This window comes from Moschus berezovskii, chromosome 18 (assembly GCF_049115385.1).
Source record: "Moschus berezovskii isolate FMDL1 chromosome 18, NW_MosBer_1.0, whole genome shotgun sequence".
NCBI lineage: Eukaryota > Metazoa > Chordata > Mammalia > Artiodactyla > Moschidae > Moschus > Moschus berezovskii.
Genome location: NC_142477.1, coordinates 51,145,525 through 51,165,022, shown reverse-complemented (window position 1 = coordinate 51,165,022; position 19,498 = coordinate 51,145,525). Strand labels below are relative to the sequence as shown.

The 19,498-nt window shown below is 41.1% G+C and overlaps 1 protein-coding gene across 3 annotated transcripts in view; it reads right to left on the bottom strand.

The window, feature by feature from the left end:
* Window positions 1–19,498, bottom strand: part of ITGA2 (integrin subunit alpha 2) — a 112,131-nt gene that overhangs the window by 75,106 nt on the left and 17,527 nt on the right. For 2 of the 3 annotated variants that reach the window (XM_055422064.2, XM_088827684.1), the window contains one exon: window positions 5,663–5,783. In XM_055422064.2, the coding sequence (XP_055278039.2) occupies window positions 5,663–5,783 (121 nt within the window). Of the gene's footprint in view, window positions 1–5,662; window positions 5,784–19,498 lie in introns of those variants that run through there. The other variant, XM_055422065.2, reaches the window with a different exon arrangement.

Sequence of the window (19,498 nt, the reverse complement as noted above, 5' to 3'; positions counted from 1 at the left end):
AATAAACAAAGTAAGCGTGTTAAATGGCACTGCCAGGAAAACCTAATGGCAAGAGAATTTTATCTTTGGGAAGAGACATAAAGGATGATGTTGGCTGATATTTAAAAGCCATAATGAAAGACAAAGACATGATTATTTTGGAAAAGGGATCAGAATAGCATTCTTGGCCAGGAAGAAGAAGAAATGGACCAAAATTAATCTAACATTGCATGGGAGCTGATCTGTGACAGATGAGAAACGGCCGAGGAAGAAGTGGTGTGTGGAGAGAGGTGGGGAGGAAGGAGTCATTAAAAATCCTGATTTTGCTTCTATATATTTTTACACAGAGCTAATGAGAATATCTCATATATGCACAGTAGTTTAGGTTTTGAAGTGCTTTACTTTTATTCTCTCACAAGGCACTAAAAACTTCTGGTTTGGTCAGGATGCCATTTTCTTTGTGATCCAGAAAGGCTCTGTGACTCCCCCAAAGTCACCCAGCTGGTGGTGGGGATGCTGAAGGTAAAACCCTTTTGTTCTAGCTCTTAGCTAATCTGCCAAATCTCTTGTCTATCAGAGAATGAAAAGACAGATGGGAACTGTCATCCCAGGTAACACTTTTTATAACAATTTTTAATTCAAAATGCTGAATGAAATTCATCTTACTTTATAAACTTTACATGAAAATTATATTTAAATATTATTTATAAATGCCAATTACATTCTCCCATGTTCTTTCCTGGACACTTAAAAAAACATGCCCACTTGGAACACCTTATTTCTGTATTAATCTGTGTGTGTGCATGCTAAGTCACATCAGTCGTGTCCAACTCTTTGAGACTTTATGGACTTTAGCCCACCAGACTCCTGTCTGTGGGATTCTCCAGGCAAAAGTACTGGAGTGGGTTGCTATGCCCTCTTCCAGGGGATCTTCCTGACTCAGGGATCGGACACATGTCTCTTGTGGCTCCTGCAATGTAGGTGGATTCTTTACCTCTGAGCCACTGGGGAAACTGCTTGTATTAATCTACCCTATGCTTATTACTTCTTAGACAACTAACAAAGCTTTCTAAGTCTTACCCCTTTATCACTTATAAAATGGGTAATAATTTGACAAAACTCTTAGAGTCATCATGAGTATTATGTGTTGGCTAAGAATTTACTACTATTGATATTGACAATATACTATATGACATAATCGTTGTTGTTTGTGCAGAATTGAATGTTACTTCTCTATTGTTTATCTAAAATTCCCTTACAAGAGGTATCTCATATACCCTGTTATATTTATAATACACATAATGCTTTACTACAATTTCTCTTAACTAAAAAGTAGAATCTATAATACTTATAGATGGAAGGATTTTTATTTTTGGCTATGAAACATGTTCAGGGCTTCCCTGATGGCTCAGTGGTAAAGAATCCACCTGCAATGCAGGAGACACAGGAGATGCAAAAGTATAATAAATAAAACCCAGAAAAGGGCTCAAGATCATTTTGTTAAAATCTTACAGATCCCTGTGCAAATGCCTATACATTCTTAGAAACATGGGGCACATGGAACAGATAAAGTTTGTACTTTGAGAATATCAGGGTGTGACTTAAGAAAACTCTTCCCTGGATTGGGAAGATCCCCCAAAGGAGGAAATGGCAACCCACACTAGTACTCTTGCCAAAAAAATTCCATGGACAGAGGAGCCTGGCAGGCTATAGTCCAAAGGGTCACAGAGTTGGACACGACTGAGCAACTGAGCAGGCATGACACATATTCATTACATTTCTCCTTTTAAAGAGCAAGCATGCACTGGTCCTCACTACAACAAGAAAATACATTTCTACAACTGGAAATACCCTCAATTCCCAGACAGTCCTCGTCACACAAGAGATTGCAGTGTTCTAAGATTTTTGAGTCATATAATGAGTTCAGATGATTCTTAAGACAGGCCCTCAGATTAGACAAACAGCAACAATACATATCACCACAAGCTTCCAGGAAATGACTTTAAATGTATCACAATCCTTTGTATGACTGTGATAAGGACTGCACCACCTACATCCGAACATCCTGTATATAAAATGAAGGCTCCAAAGTAGGGTGACCCTTTGCCTACACTGGAGGAAGAACAGACCACAGCTTTACTTACAGGAAGAGGAGCACTGTGGAGCTCTATGTGGGAGGTAATCTTGCTTTTAAAATCATCCAGCTCATAAGAGACCATGAAAAAGTTTCAAGAACTTGCAAAGCATATCAATACTGGTTTTAAGGTAAAAGTCCACAGTGTAATAAAAGTATAATAAATAAAACCAGCAAGATGGGGAACATATGTACACCCGGGGCAGATTCATGTCAATATATGGCATAAACAATACAATAATGTAATTAGCCTCCAATTAAAATAAATAAATTGAAAAAAAAACAAGCAAAGGACTCATGATCATTTTGTTAAGATTTTATAGATCCCTGTGCAAAATATGCCAATCATTCTTAGAAACATGGGGCACATGGAACAGATAAAGTTTGTACTTTGAAAATAGCAGAGTGTGACTTAAGAAAACTCAGGCTAGAGCTTCAAGTAAGTTTTCAGAAGGCAGGAAAGGGCTGAGAATGGAGTCGGGGTTCAACAAGACAGATTGTAAAGAAAGTCAAAGTGAGCTGAGGAGAAAACTACCAGAACAGCAGCTTTATTTTTTTACTCCCTTTTTACAGTCAGGGAGTAAAAAAATAGAGATGTGTGTGAGTATTACATATATAAAGTCTAAGGGAAAAAGACTCATAGTTTATTAAAGGAATTCATAGTAATATCACTTTCTGTGCCCAAAGTTAACTTGATTAATATCAGAAGGAAAGTTAATGTTAAAACAGTCTTTCCCACATCTGCTACTCCCATAATGTCTGTGCGATTGTCATAAATTAGGAGTGGGGAGGGGCACAGTGCCAACTGTCAAAACAAATAGGCCATTCTGGATTCCAAGTTTCATAGTATTTTCCTTGATCCCGAGAGTCATGAAAGCTGCTGGTCCTAACCTCAGCCACCCCAGCACTGGAGCGGGAAAACCCACTCACACCTGGATCCTGCCCCAAGCCCTGCTCCCTGAGCAAGGAACCTGGGCGGCATCAACTAGTGAGAGAAGTCAGGAAGGAACCCTGTGCCTCCAGTGTCTCAGGTCTTGGGAAGAGAAAATGAGCTCTCAACAGTAAGTTAATATAGCAAGTGACACTAGAGGAACACAAATGCTGTCAACTATGGGGGCTGGCACTTATGCCTCCGGTATTATTCACGGCTGCCTGATCTGCACTTCCATCTTCCTCACTGACTCTATTCCACATGCCTTAAAGTCAAGGTCTATGTTTTGTACTTTCTGCACCTTATATAGCAACCAGCCTGTGGTGCATTAGAAGATCATGTCCATGACTTGGATGTTAGGAGGCCAGATCAGGGAGTGGCCTAGGTTAGCATGTCAGGCCAGCTTATGTTCTCTTTTCTTCCTGCTTCACACCCACACAGGGTATAGCCCTCAGGTAAGACCTCCCTTCCCTGCTTCCTGGGGGTGGGGTATGCACATACCAGCTGGTGGGTGTACTAGGCGTGAGGGAAGAAGTCCTTGATAAGCCTCACCATACATCTTAACAGAAAGCTCTGTGTTTATGTATCTTTCAGGAATGTCATGAGAAGGTCAAGGCAGGATTTAGAAATGTCTGGGGTCCTTGGTCTTGAAATAACCCTGTCAGCACCAGATTCTCACCACAAATTAATACATTTGTCTTTTTAAACATTTTTATTTTATATTGGAGTACAGTTGGTTAGCAATGTTGTGTTAGTTTCAGATGTAAACTAGTTTCAGATGATTCATTTATACATATGCATACATCTATTCTTTTTCAAATTCTTTTCCCATTTAGGTTATTACATAATATTGAGCAGAGCTCCCTGTAATGTGTTTTGTCTTTTAGCAATGCTTTAGGTACTGAAAGGGAATCCTGGAGAGAGAAAGGAGACAGGGCTCATTTGGCCAGCACTCTGCCTGCTAGATTTCTGTCAACTTTGTCTCTTCGGGTAACTTCCAACCCACAAAGCAGCCAGTGGCTGAGCTGCCAGCCATCCTTGACATCTCTAATAGCATCTGTTGCTGATGGTGGCTCTTTCTCTGTCCCAGAAAAACTGTTACTTAAAAAGAATCACCTCAAATTTAATGCCAGGTTGTCCTCAGCAAGGCCAAGTTTACGAAGTGGACCATCAGAACTCGTCTGAAGGTCTTGTTCAGCTTCTATGTCAGTCGGTCCACAAGAGATCACTTTGCAGACTACCTCCAGTGAACCAGTTGGAAGCAGGACTTTCATTCAGTAATCAAGAAAATAATTACTGACCCTCTACTCAACATCAGCTGCCCCTCTGGGTTCTGAGCACACACCAGTGCCCAAAGCAATGTGCCTACCCTCAGAGACAGAGCAGAAGATGGGTCATGGGCGTATAAACACATAAAGATCATTTCAGATAGTAACAACGGCTATTCAGAAAATAAAAGGCTAGAGACAACTGGGAGCGGTTGTGAAGTGCTAATTCAGACAGGTTGGTTCTGAAAGGTCTCTTTGAGAAGGAGGCATCTGAGCTGAAACTGAGAGATAAGGGTCAAAATCTTGGGAAGACAGTCCCTTCTAAGAGAAAAGCAGTGCACCAAAGCTCTGAAGCAGAAATGAGTTAATACTGCTCTCCTGCTTGTTTACCTCCACTCTTAAGACCCAGCTGATGATTCACCTCCTCTACGATGCCTTCTGAGACACACTACCCTCTTGAATATCATTTAATTTTGTTTCCCTATCACACAGATAGGCACACACCAAAATGTGAATCATTGGGATCCTGAATGTTTGTTTGAATTCCACTTTTTTAGAGCACCAGACATAAGTTCATGAAGGAAGAGGGGTATAAATTATAGCCCTTATTTGATAAGCTAATAACTGCCCATTTAATCATCAGAAAGAGCTCTAAATGAGCCAGGATCTGCCTGGAGTTTTCTGCTGCAACAGGAAGCATGAATGTTTGTGAGGACCCTTGGTCACCTGGAGTAGGGAATGCTGACTTGAAACCAGTAAACAAAGCTTTGCTGAAGAAGAAAATGTAGGGAACAATTCTGCCATCTAGAAATGGTCCATCCGTTCCGTTCCGTTCTGTCGCTCAGTCGTGTCCGACTCTATGCGACCCCGTGGACTGTAGCCTACCAGGCTTCTCCGTCCACGGGATTCTCCAGGCAAGAATACTGGAGTGGGTTACCATTTCCTTCTCCAGGGGATTTTCCCGACCAGAGGTAGCGTTATCTAGTCAAACACTTACAAAACCTAATGGATACCAGTTTACAAAGTAAGAACGGAAGACAAATCTATCCATCAACCTATCTGTCTATCTGTGTATCTATCATCAAATGGTCAAGATCTGGTATTATGAATTCACAATGGAATATTTAGAGAAAACTTTCTATCTAGGTTTTTTTTTTTTAAAAGTACTTTTAAGTCATCGCATTAATTATCAATCTGATATTTACCAAGTCTGAAAGAAAAATTCTTCATTTAAGGATATTTGAGGGCTACCAATTAATAACATTTTCATTCATCAATCTGAATAAGCAATTATAGTCAAACATTAAATCTATTTAATGATTTTACTGAAAACATAAAGAATGTTCTTACCAGTTGCCTTTTGGATTTATAAACTGCTGTACTGCATAGCCAAACTGTTCACTTGAAGGACCAGAAAATATCTTGGCTTTAGGGAGACCAACGTTGTATGCCACACAACAGTTTAAAATGCCTATTAAAGAAAAATGAAACAGTCCATATTTACATTTTGTGAATATAAGGTTGTAATATAATTCTCAAAGGCCATTTAAAAAAAACTGAGTGAAATAATACTTATTCTCCATCAATGTTTACCAAGAGTTTTAAGTATTAATTTGAGGCCTTGGCAACATGCTAAATACTTTATATGCATGATTCACTATTTCATTTGGCCTCATAGCAACTCTAGAATATGACTGCTATTATTATACCTGATTTGCAGAAATTTCTGAAGTTGTTGGAAATACAGGTAGAAAGTGATAAGGGAAGGCCAGGATAAGGCTGTCTGATTGAAGAGATTGAACTCTTAATCCACGTATTACCTTCAGGGATTCTTAAGTAATTCTGGTTCTATTTGTCCTTCCTAATGCAAGAAGACTCTAAGCCACCCAAAGGCAGGGTCAGAGGGTTATCTTCTATTTCTCCTGAAGATCTTGACATGAACTCTATACGAAATGTCTGCAAAAGCATTGCTGACTACATCAAAGGAGGTTAAAAAAAAACAACACAGCTGCTTGAAAATTGTTTCATTTCTTTCAGAAGGGATCACTTTTGAGGATGAAAATGTAGGGAAAGGGGTCATATATTTTATTCCAGCAGGAACTGCAGAAGTGGTTTGGCTTTTTGATGTGTCTTTCTGAATACTCGAGAAACAATGCTGCTGCTGCTAAGTCACTTCAGTCGTGTCCGACTCTGTGTGACCCCATAGACGGCAGCCCACCAGGCTCCCCTGTCCCTGGGATTCTCCAGGCAAGAACACTGGAGTGGGTTGCCATTTCCTTCCCCAGTGTGTGAAAGTGAAAAGTGAAAGTGAAGTCGCTCAGAGAACAATATTCACTTTCAAAAACAACAAAGGCCTTGATAGGATAAAACCTGGATAATTCTTTTTGAAAAACCTTGTTTTTGATGGAAAGAAAAGAGGGGAAAGAGTCGGGTTGAGGAAGACCACCCTCTCTGACACTGATGGCACGGACACTGGCTGTACTGCATTCTGGAAAAAGAAGGTAGTGTGGGCATTAATATTCTCTATAGAGATGGGATGGGGTTTCCCAGGTGGCGCTAGTGGTAAAGAACCCGCTTGCCAGTGCAGGAAACCTAAGAGATGTGGGTTCGATTCCTGGGTCGGGAAGATCCCCTGGAGAAGGAAATGGCAACCCACTCCAGGATTCTTGCCTGGAGAATCCCCATGGACAGAGGAGCCTGGTGGACTACAGTCCATTGGGTTGCAAAGAGTCAGACATGACTGAAGCGACTTAGGGCATAGAGATGGGAACAGGCTTCAAGCTGTTTGAGATCAGTAGTTATCTTTGCAGACACTGAAGGCAGTGTAGTTCTTCAAAACTGACATCGATTATGTCAACTATCAACTGATAACTATGTGTTTTCACAAAGGAATACCCTACTTTCTGGACAACACTGAAAGTTCATTATTGTTTCAGGCATTGAAAGGATGGAGGAAAGAGCTGGCTCTCCTGTTATGCCCTTGTACTTCAGGAGCAGATTCTGAAATGTGCTCCAAAGGAATAAGGAGGTCAGTGATGAAGCTTTCGGGACTGAAAGTAGCTGACGTCCCTCTTCACATGCCAAAATCATTCCACCATAGGTGAGTTCACTCAAGAGTGCTCAGCTTGATACCATTTCACACCAGTCAGAATGGCTGCTATCCAAAAGTCTACATGCAATAAATGCTGGAGAGGGTGTGGAGAGAAGGGAGCCCTCTTACACTGTTGGTGGGAATGCAAACTAGTACAGCCACTATGGAGAACAGTGTGGAGATTCCTCAAGAAACTGGAAATAGAACTGCCATATGATCCAGCAATAGCACTCCTGGGCATACACACCGAGGAAACCAGAATTGAAAGAGACACACATACTCCAATGTTCATTGCAGCACTGTTTATAATAGCCAGGACATGGAAGCAACCTAGATGTCCATCTGCAGATGAATGGATAAGAAAGCTGTGGTACATATACACAATGGAGTATTACTCAGCCATTAAAAAGAATGCATTTGAATCAGTTCTAATGAGGTGGATGAAACTGGAGCCTATTATACAGAGTGAAGTAAGCCAGAAAGAAAAACACCAATACAGTATACTAACACATATACATGGAATTTCCATTCCGTTCCCTCGCTCAGTTGTGTCCGACTCTGTGAGACCCCATGGACTGTAGCCTACCAGGCTTCTCCATCCATAGGATTCTCCAGGCAAGAATACTGGAGTGGGTTACCGTTTCCTTCTCCAGGGGATCTTCCCGACCCAAGGATCGAACCCGGGTCTCCCGCATTGGAGGCAGACGCTTTAACCTCTGAGCCACCAGGGAAGCCCATATGGAATTTAGAAAGATGAAAATGATAACCCTGTATACGAGACAACAAAAGAGACACAGATGTATAGAACAGTCTTTGGGACTCTGTGGGAGAGGGTGAGGGTGGGATGGTTTGGGAGAATGGCATTGAAACATGTTTATTATCATATGTGAAACAAATCACCAGTTCAGGGTCGATGCATATTACAGGATGCTCGGGGCTGGTATGCGGGGATGACCCAGAGGGAGGATAAGGGGAGGAGGGAGGTGGGAGGGGTGTTCGGGAAGGGGAACTCATGTACACCCAGGGTGGATTCATGTCAATGTATGGAAAAACCAACCAATATATATTGTAAAATAATTAGCCTCCAATAAAAAAAAAAAAGAGTGCTCAGCTCACTATTGGCTATGTTTTTAGAAATAATGTGCTGCCAGGAAGAGAAGGACAATCAATTTTCAAATACTCTATAGCAAACACTACACAGCTTTACATTTGCAAATTTTCTCTTTAATATCATTTTTTCAAATGCACCACTCTGTTATCCTTTTCAGGAAATTAAATGCAAGTGAAAATAACACAGTATTGGAAGCAGAGAACCAGAACTGACATTCAAAATACTGGTGTTTCCAATCAAGAGTTTAACTTTGCCCCATAGTACAGAACTCAGTAAATCTTATTTAAATATGTTACCAATTATCTAACAAATCAGTAAAAGCTTGGGGAGGTAATGCAAACTGTCCCCTCTTTTAAAATATTTAATGCTGGAAAGGCCGCATATGGCTATATATTTATACATGAAATGACCTCATTTTCCCCCCATTAATTAGACATTGGCAGATCATGTCATGACATGAAATCATGACGCTCTATTTTATCACCTAGCAGTTAAATTTTACTAAATATATGTGTGCGTATACACTTATATATATACTATGTGTATACATACATACATGCACATGTATCAGTTCAGTTCAGTTTAGCTGCTCAGTCATGTCCGACTCTTTGCAACCCCATGGACTACAGCACGCCAGGCCTCACTGTCCATCACCAACTCCCAGAGTCTACCCAAACTCATGTCCATCGAGTCGGTGATGAAATCCAACCATCTCATCCTCTGTTGTCCCCTTTTCCTCCTGCCCTCAATCTTTCCCAGCATCAGAGTCTTTTCCAATAAGTCAGTTCTTCACATCAGGTGGCCAAAGTACTGGAGTTTCAGCTTCAACATCAGTCCTTCCAATGAACACCCAAGACTGATCTCCTTTAGGATGGACTGGTTTGATCTCCTTGCAATCCAAGGGACTCTCAAGAGTCTTCTCCAACACCATGGTTCAAAAGCATCAATTCTTCGGTGCTCGCTTTCTTTATAGTCCAACTCTCACATCCATACATGACTACTGGAAAAACTGTAGCCTTGACTAGATGGACGTTTGTTAACAAAGTAATGTCTCTGCTTTTTAATATGTTATCTAGATTGGTCATAACTTTCCTTCCAAGGAGTAAGCATCTTTTACTTTCATGGCTGCAATCAGCATTTGCCATGATTTTGGAGCCCAAAAAAATAAAGTCTGCCACTGTTTCCACTGTTTCCCCATCTATTTCCCATGAAGTGATTGGACCAGAAGCCACAATCTTAGTTTTCTGAATGTTGAGATTTAAACCAACTTTTTCACTCTCCTCTTCTACTTTCATGAAGACGCTCTTTAGTTCCTCTTCACTTTCTGCCATAAGGGTGGTGTCATCTGCATATCTGAGGTTATTGATATTTCTCCCAGCAATCTTGATTCCAGCTTGTGCTTCTTCCAACCCAGCGTTCCTCATGATGTACTCTGCATATAAGTTAAATAAGCAGGGTGGTAATATACAGCCTTGATGAACTCCTTTTCCTATTTGGAACCAGTCTGTAATTCCATGTTCAGTTCTAACTGTTGCTTCCTGACCTGCATACAGGTTTCTCAAGACGCAGGTCAGGTGGTCTGGGATTCCCATCTCTTTCAGAATTTTCCACAGTTTATTGTGATCCACACAGTCAAAGGCTTTGGCATAGTCAATGAAGCAGAAATAGATGTTTTTCTGGAACTCTCTTGCTTTTTAGATGATCCAGTGGATGTTGGCAATTTGATCTCTGGTTCCTCTGCCTTTTCTAAAACCAGCTGGAACATCTGGGAGTTCACAGTTCACGTATTGCTGAAGCCTGGCTTGGAGAATTTTGAGCATTACTTTGCTAGTGTGTGAAATGAGTGCAACTGTGCAGTAGTTTGAGCATTCTTTGGCATTGCCTTCTTAGGGATTGGAATGAAAACTGACCTTTTCCAGTCCTGTGGCCACTGCTGAGTTTTCTAAATTTTATGGCATACTGAGTGCAGAACTTTCATAGCACCATCTTTTAGGATTTGAAATAGCTCAACTGGAATTCCATCACCTCCACTAGCTTTGTTTGTAGTGATGCTTCCTAAGGCCCACTTCATTTCACATTCCAGGATGTCTGGCTCTAGGCAAGTGATCACACCATCGTGATTATCTTATACACACATATCTATAAAGTATTAGTTAAAACTGTAAATCATATCATCTTTCTGCTTAAAATACCCCAATGTCTGAGAATAAAATCTAATTTGCTTACCACAGTTTCAGAAGTCCTTCATGATCTGGCCCCTATGTATCTGGTGACTTTCACTTTCCACCACCCTCTCCACTCACTGTATTCCAGCCACAATGGCTCTCCTTCTGTCCCTTGAACACATCCAGTTCACTCTGCTTATGGCCTTTGGAGCATCCAGACCCACAGCCTACAGCACTCTTCTCAGTTCAGTTCAGTTCAGTTCAGTCGCTCAGTCGTGTCCGACTCTCCGCGACCCCATGAATCACAGCACGCCAGGCCTCCCTGTCCATCACCAACTCCCGGAGTTCACTCAAACTCCTGTCCACAGAGTTGGTGATGCCATCCAGCCATCTCATTCTCCGTCGTCCCCTTCTCCTCCCGCCCCCAACCTTTCCCAGCATCAGAGTCTTTTCCAGTGAGTCAACTCGTCGCATGAGGTGGCCAAAGTATTGCAGTTTCAGCTTTAGCATCAGTCCCTCCAATGAACATCCAGGATTGATCTCCCTTAGAATGGACTGGTTGGATCTCCTTGCAGTATAAGGGACTCTCAAGTATTTATGTCCTGCCATCTATCCATCACGCAGATCTTTGCAAACAGGTCTCTGCTGTCCTTGTAGAGACTGCCCCTGACTCATCTACCAGTTTACATCCTCCTCGATCGTTATGCTACTATCACAGCACTTACCATCCAAAATGATCTCGTGTATCTGCATTGTTTTGTCTCCGTTTGCCTACTAAAACCTAATCAACTAAAGAGTCCAGACCTTATTTCTTTTATTCACTCTTATTTTCTCAGCACCTAGGAGAATTTCATATTTGTTGTATGAAATAAAGTTTTAATGAATATATATTATTTGATATTGATATGGAATATAGGCAAAATAAAGATATGAAAGATAATTCATAATCATATCATTCTCATGCAAGTACAGATGATTTGGATATACTATTTCCTTCTAGTATTTTTTCCAATATATAAACCATAATGTATATTCCAATTTGTAGCCTACTATTTCTTTTTTTTTTCTTTTTTATTGGAGGCTAATTATTTTACAATATTATATTGGTTGGTTTTGCCATACATTGACATGAATCCACCCCGGGTGTACATGAGTTCCCCTTTCTGAACCCCCCTCCCACCTCCCTCCTCCCCTTATCCTCCCTCTGGGTCATCCCCAAGCATCCTGTATCATGCATCGAACCTGGACTGGTGATTTGTTTCACATATGATAATATACATGTTTCAATACCATTCTCCCAAACCATCCCACCCTCACCCTCTCCCACAGAGTCCCAAAGACTGTTCTATACACTTGTGTCTCTTTTGCTGTCTCATATACAGGGTTATCATTACCACCTTTCTAAATTCCATACTATTTCTTAATGCTTATGTTGGCCTACATACATCAGAATCATGTTGATTCATTTGATCCCCACAACAACGCTGTGAAACAGCAAAACTAGGGATTATTAGAGGTTAGATGTTTTTCTTGCTCAATGTCACTCAATTGGTGGCTGAGATCTAAGTCTTGGTCTGGCTCATCATGTCAACCTTATAGTCCAGAATTTCTATTCGTAAATAGTCTGCTCATTTTTCTCACAAAATATGATCTTCTCCATCACAATGCCTTCATCCCACCGATCGTAAATCTCTTCTTACCTGATACATCAATCCCTCCCTGAAGAGTCTGCCCCTTTTGATTAAGTCTCTCTGTTTTCTAACTTATTTTTTCAAATATATATTTACAACTCACTATGTCACCATTTCACACTTGGCCTATGATAGCTAATTAGCTTTTACAAATGTATGTATTTTAATTCAATGTGTATTTCCTCTTTACAATCCCACTGCTTATAGTAATGTGTTCCTATGTCTGTCATAATTGAATCATATGGAAAATGACAATCTACTTGGTTTATCCTGTTTCCTTACACCCTAAACATGTCCATGTACTAAGAAATAAATCAGTCAAAAATATTTCTCCAATTCCTTTGTGCTAGGCATTTCCCTAAGTCCTGGGGACAGAAGTTTTTTAACTTATGTGCAGAATACATCATGCAAAATGCTGAGCTGGATGAAGCACAAACTGGAATCAAGATTGCCGGGAGAAATATCAATAACCTCAGAAACACAGGTAACACAAACTTTACAGCAGAAAGGGAAGAAGAACTAAAGAACCTCTTGATGAAAGTGAAAGAGAAGAGTGAAAAAGTTGGCTTAAAACTCAACATTCAGAAAACTAAGATCATGGCATCCAGCCCTATCACTTTATGGCAAATAGATGGAGAAACAATGGAAACAGTGAAAGACTTTATTTTCTTGGGCTCCAAAATCACTGCAGATAGTGACTGCAGCCATGAAATTAAAAGACGCTTGCTCCTTGGAAGAAAAGTTATGACTAACCTAGACAGCATATTAAAAAGCAGAGACATTACTTTGTTAACAAAGGTACATCTAGTCAAGGCTATGGTTTTTCCAGTAGTCATGTGTGGATGTGAGAGTTGGACTATAAAGAAAGTTTAGCGTAGAATAATTGATGCTTTTGAACTGTGGTGTTAGAGAAGACTCTTGAGAGTCCCTTGGACTGCAAGGAGATCCAACCAGTCCATCCTAAAGGAGATCAGTCTTGGGTGTTCATTGAAAGGACTAATGTTGAAGCTGAAACTCCAATACTCTGGCCACCTGATATGAAGAACTGACTCATTTGAAAAGACCCTATGCTGGGAAAGATTGAAGGCAGGAGGAGAAGGGGACAACAGAGGATGAGATGGTTGGATGGCATCACCGACTTGATGGACATGTGTTTGAGTAAACTCCAGGAGTTGGTGATGGACAGGGAGGCCTGGCGAGCTGTAGTCCATGGGGTTGCAAACAGGTGGACATGACTGAACAACTGAACTGACCTAGCAACAGAAGCAATGAACCAAACAGACAAGATCTCTGCTGTCATTGAGCTTTCATTCTTGTAATGGGAATCAAATAAAAAATTACATTATCATGGGAAAAGTATTAAATTTCAGAAAGCTACAAAGAACCTTGACCCAAGAGTTAAGAAAAGAATAAATCTAAGTTTGAAGGCTTCATTCATAGAAGAGGTGGCAATCTATATGGACCTTAGAGGATGAGCTGGAATGCACTACACAAAGAGGAAGACCAAGGTCATTCGAGGCCTAGGGAACATCCTGCTGAGTACTATGGGGACATGAAAGAGGAGAGAGTGGGTCCAGTGAAAAAGTGGCCCAGCAAGTCACAGATTATTAATTTATACATTCTAGGTCTATATTAGATGTAGTGAGTTTCAAGGTTGGGTCATTACCCAGAGTGTAACTCTTCTCTGCAGTCCTCATGTGTATGCTTGTGAATGCAGGAAGTACTTATCCAAGGTGACCTTGCTGTGTTTTTGTTGACAGTAACCAAGCCCAAGTATTCAGTGAATCTCACCCAACTTTATTGCAAAACTTAGCAATGCATGGTCCTGGATGGTTAACTAATTTCCTCTCTGTTCACAATTAAAGGGGGTCTTTCATTCTTGATCATAACCTGGCTTGTTGTCATTTTAATATCCACAGGCAAATCAGATAGTTAAGCACACATTGATTAATGCAAGCTTCTTTTTTCTTCCACTCATTTAAAAATTTTATAGCACCTCCTGTCTAGAGAGTTCCTGCTCATCTCTGAAGTAGATTTCTGGGAAACTTTAATAATTTAAGAAGTAGTTTCAGCAAATATGGAGTTTATTCTCCCACTTTATTCTGAAGACTGATTTTAAATTATAAGATTGTGGATGAGATATAGTTAACCCAGTTTTGTTCTCAAAATGTAGTGAGGCTCAGAAAGAACAAACTCTTTTGAAAACAAGGGTAAAAATGTATTAAACAAAACATGTTTTAGCAACAAAATTGGGAGGGGAAGTGTCTTGATGTCCACATCTGTGTCAGAGCTTAATGACAAACATTTGCACGAGAAGAAGGAGAGTAATTTGTGTACCTATTGTGAAATTTAAGAATATATGTTGAAGGGCAGGTGGTGCTGGCTTTTCACAGAAAATATTCATTTGCAAAAAGATCCAGAGAGATAAAGGGAAAAATTCATGTTAACAGAATTAAGACCAAAAGCAGGAGATAGAATTGGACAGAGAAGAGTAGTTTAAATTAGGACTCTCTTAAGGCATTCTGGCCCATTCCACAGATGTATGCTGGTATTTGAGGGGAGGAAATACCTCTGTTAAATAGTTAACAAAAATATAAGAACTCTTTCAGATAAGTCAAGGAGATGTAAGGTACAGCTTGGTGACTATAGTTAATAATACTATGCTGTGTATTTGAAAATTTGTAAGGGAATAGACCTTAAAAGTTATCATCACAAGAAAAAATATGTATAATTACATGTGTTAAGAGAGCTTCCTTGGTGGCTCAGCAGAAAGAATCCACCTGCAATTCAGGAGATGTGGGTTCAATCCCTGGGTTGGGAAGATCCCCTGGAGGAGGAAATGGCAACCACTCCAGTACTCTTGCCTGGGAAATCCCATGAACAGAGGAGCCTGGTGGGCTACAGTCCATGAGGTTGCAAAGAGTCGGACATGACTTCGTGACTAAACAACAACAATAGATGTTAACTAGACTTACTGTTGGAGAAGGCAATGGCAAGCCACTCCAGTACTCTTGCCTGGAAAATCCCATGGATGGAGGAGCCTGGTAGGCTGCAGTCCGTGGGGTCACTAAGAGTCAGACACGACTGAGTGACTCCACTTTCACTTTTCACTTTCCTGCATTGGAGAAGGAAATGGCAACCCACTCCAGTGTTCTTGCCTGGAGAATCCCAGGGACGGGGGAGCCTGGTGGGCTGCCATCTATGGGGTCACACAGAGTCGGACACGACTGAAGTGACTTAGCAGCAGCAGCAGGATAAAGTCAAAGAGCAGGCCTGTCAGAGTAGAGAAGAAACACTCTCCGGTCTGGATACTGAGGACTGAATGACAATGAAAATTGATATCTCCTGGGGGTTCAGACAAATCTTCGGGGAGCACTGTATTTTCCTACAAGGGTGGAATAGGGATTCAAAAGAAGTATCTTTCAATTTTAAGAAGCAAAGGGGCTCCAGCTGATGTCTGAGCAATGATTTCATAATTTGTTCTGCTTTGTAATTTTATGGCCACTTTTATTTCAATGGTGTGTGCCCGTATCATTTATGTGATAATTACTCAGCTGCTGTTGCTAAGTTGCTTCAGTCGTGTCCAACTCTGTGCGACCCCATAGACTGCAGCCCACCAGGCTCCCCTGTCCCTGGGATTCTCCAGGCAAGAACACTGGAGTGGGTTGCCATTTCCTTCTCCAGTGCATGAAAGTGAAAAGTGAAAGTGAAGTCGCTCAGTCATGTCTGACTCTTCGCGACCCCATGGACTGAAGCCTACCAGGCTCCTCCGCCCATGGGATTTTCCAGGCAAGAGTACTGGAGTGGGTTGCCATTGCCTTCTCCGAATTACTCTGCATTCGTATTAAAAACAGAATGTGTATCACTTCCCTGCAGAAATGAATGTATCACTATGCAGTTAAGTTTTAGGGGGTATTATGGAAGAGTTGTATCTTCCTCAAATTACCACATTGAAACCCTAATTCCTAATGTAACTATATGTGAAGATAGGACCTTTAAGGAGGCATTAACAATTGAGTTGGGCTTCCTGGGTGGCTCAGTGGTAAAGAATCTGCCTGCAATACAGGAGCCACAGGAGATGCAGGTTCAATTTCTGGGTTGGGAAGATCCCCTGGAGTAGGAAATGGCAACCCACCCCAGTATTCTTGGAAAATTCCATGGACAGATGAGTCTGGTATGGCTACAGTCCATGGGGTCACAAGGAATTCGACACAACTGAAGCAACTTAGCAGAGTTTGCTATGGCAGGCACTGCACCATCCATCCCAGTCAATAATTAGGTTAAAAGAGATCATAAAGGTGGGAACCTAATTTTATAGGACTGGTGTTCATATAAGAAGAGGAAGAGACACTAGATCTCTCACTCTCCACGTATGTACAGAGGAAAGGTCACACGAGGATGCAGCCAGAAGTCTACAAGCCAGGAAGAGCGGCATCACCAGAAACCAAACCTAAGGGTCGCTTGATCTTAGAATATTAATATGATTTCCAGAACCATGAGAAAATAAGTTCCTGTTGTTAAAGCCACTCATTCAGGTATATCTTCTTATGGCAGCAATTATATCAGACTAAGACAGGGGGAAATAGGATTATATTGATATCAGACATTTTCAATTTACTATGCTGTGTTTCAAAGACAAGCCTGTCAATATACAGATGCACGTATACAAGAGAGATATATACTAATTCAAGTTATATCTTTTAAAGTTCCTGCTGCTGCTGCTACTGCTGCTAAGTCACTTCAGTTGTGTCCGACTCTGTGCGATCCCATAGATGGCAGCCCACCAGGCTCCCCCGTCCCTGGGATTCTCCAGGCAAGAACACTGGAGTGGGTTGCCATTTCCTTCTCCAATGCATGAAAGGGAAAAGTGAAAGTGAAGTTGCTCACTCATGTCTAACTCCTAGCGATCCCGTGGACTGCAGCCTGCCAGGCTCCTCCATCCATGGGATTTTCCAGGGAAGAGTACTGGAGTGGGGTGCCATTGCCTTCTCCTTTAAAGTTCCTATTTTGTACCAAAAAAATACAAGTCATTTTTTGTGACAAAGTAAGCATATCAAGTATCAGAGTATTGTGGCACACTGTTAGGTGATTTTGATGTCCTTTTACAATTCTTGATCTTGCAGGCAATTAACATCTTCAAAAGTCTATAGCAATTGCTTCTTAAGTCTGTTTATTATGACTTAGCGCTGCAAGGAGTTCCAACCAGTCCATTCTAAAGGAGATCAATCCTGGGTGTCCATTGGAAGGACTGATGCTAAAGCTGAAACTCCAATACTTTGGCCACCTCATGCGACGAGTTGACTCACTGGAAAAGACTCTGATGCTGGGAGGGATTGGGGGTGGGAGGAGAAGGGGAAGACGGAGAATGAGATGGCTGGATGGCATCACCGACTCGATGGACATGAGTTTGAGTGAACTCTGGGAGTTGGTGATGGACAAGGAGGCCTGGCGTGCTGTGATTCATGGGGGAGCAAAGAGTCGGACATGACTGAGTGACTGAACTGAACTGAACAACTCAATAAATTATTTTCTCACAATGATGTTGGAGGATGAGCTGCTATATTGCAGACTCACTGGCTCCCAGTGGCCGAGAGGATGGGGTGAAGTACTGGGATACCAGCTCATCAATTCACTTTCTATTTTAACGTTAAACTCCTTTTGTGTGAAAGGAGAAACTGCTGTATCTTCCTTTCCCTCCTTAGAACAACATTTGTGTCCATTTAGCAAGTCAGAGCCTGTAGAATAGCTTGCTCATTAACACGATATGCCTGACATATCTCAAGGCCATGTATGGAGACAATAGATACAACTGAAGTTAGTTTTTCTCTTGTTATATCTCTGTTCACAGGCCATTTCTCTAGAGACTTTTGGTTTTCCCTGTCATTCTAGCCTGCACACTCTTCTTCTAACTCACCATTTGCATCTCTTATTGTGATGTACTATCCTGAAATGTTATATTGTTCTCCTGTGTAAGTTTTGTCTCAATAGTTACATGATCGTTGCCTCCCCATCCTGTCTGACCTTACCTCCTATCCTTTTAGCTTACTCACCTCACTCTTCCTTAAACTCACCCTGACATTTGTCCTTTTTGTTCCTTCTGCTTTCTGTTTCTGCATCAAACATCAATCTATCCGAGCTGCCTTTCCTCACTACCTGTGGCTGTCAGCAGGTTCCCAGTGGTCCCCATCTCCTGCTATGCATGCTTTTGTGTGATCCTCTTCCCTTGAGGTCAGGATCTGTGACTTCAAACCAATTGAAATGAAAATTTGAAATGTAGAATCAAATATCATAGAGTATTACTTTTGTATTTACATTACATAGAATTATAACTTCTATCTTGCTAGCAGATGTTATCTTTTGTTGACAAAGCAGAGAGGCCTAGAGGGCAAGGAATAGAAGGCAGCCTTCAGCTGAGAACCAATGGGGAACTGAGGCACTCAGTCCAACAGCCACAGACAAGATTAACTCTGCCAACAATTAAAAAGGAGCAGAAGTGGATTCTTCCTCAGTTAAGCATTCAGATGAGACCCCTGCCCCTTGAGACAGCACCTTTGACTGCAGTCTTTTGAGAGATTCTGAAACAGAGGATCCCAGTGAAGCCATGCCCAAATTCCTGACTCACCCAAATGATAAGGCAATAAATGTATATTAAGTTGCCCTAGGTGTGGTTGTTCTTGCCTGGAGAATCCCAGGCACAGGGGAGCCTGGTGGGCTTCCGTCTATGGGGTCACACAGAGTCGGACACGACTGAAATGACTGAGCAGCAGGTGTGGTAATTTGTTATATAGCAAGAGACATAGTATAACCCCAAGTTAAAAATAACTTTCCATTTCCCACTACCTGAGCAGCATCTTCAGATCCCCTTACTGAGCTATTTTTTTTTCTTAATAGAGCTTTATTTCATATGTTATATGTAAATATTTATCTTTTTCATTTGTCTGCCAACCTTATTAGAATCTGTATTTGAAGAGTTAAGTTTTATAGGGATTGACACTTCAACAATTTGGGGCAGAATGTCTCCACAGGAAAAAATTTAAAAATTGTAGAACAAATTCAGATATAAAATTAAATACCTATTCAGAATAAGAAAAGTAATCCTAGCATGCTAAATAGTTTTAAAAACTGAAA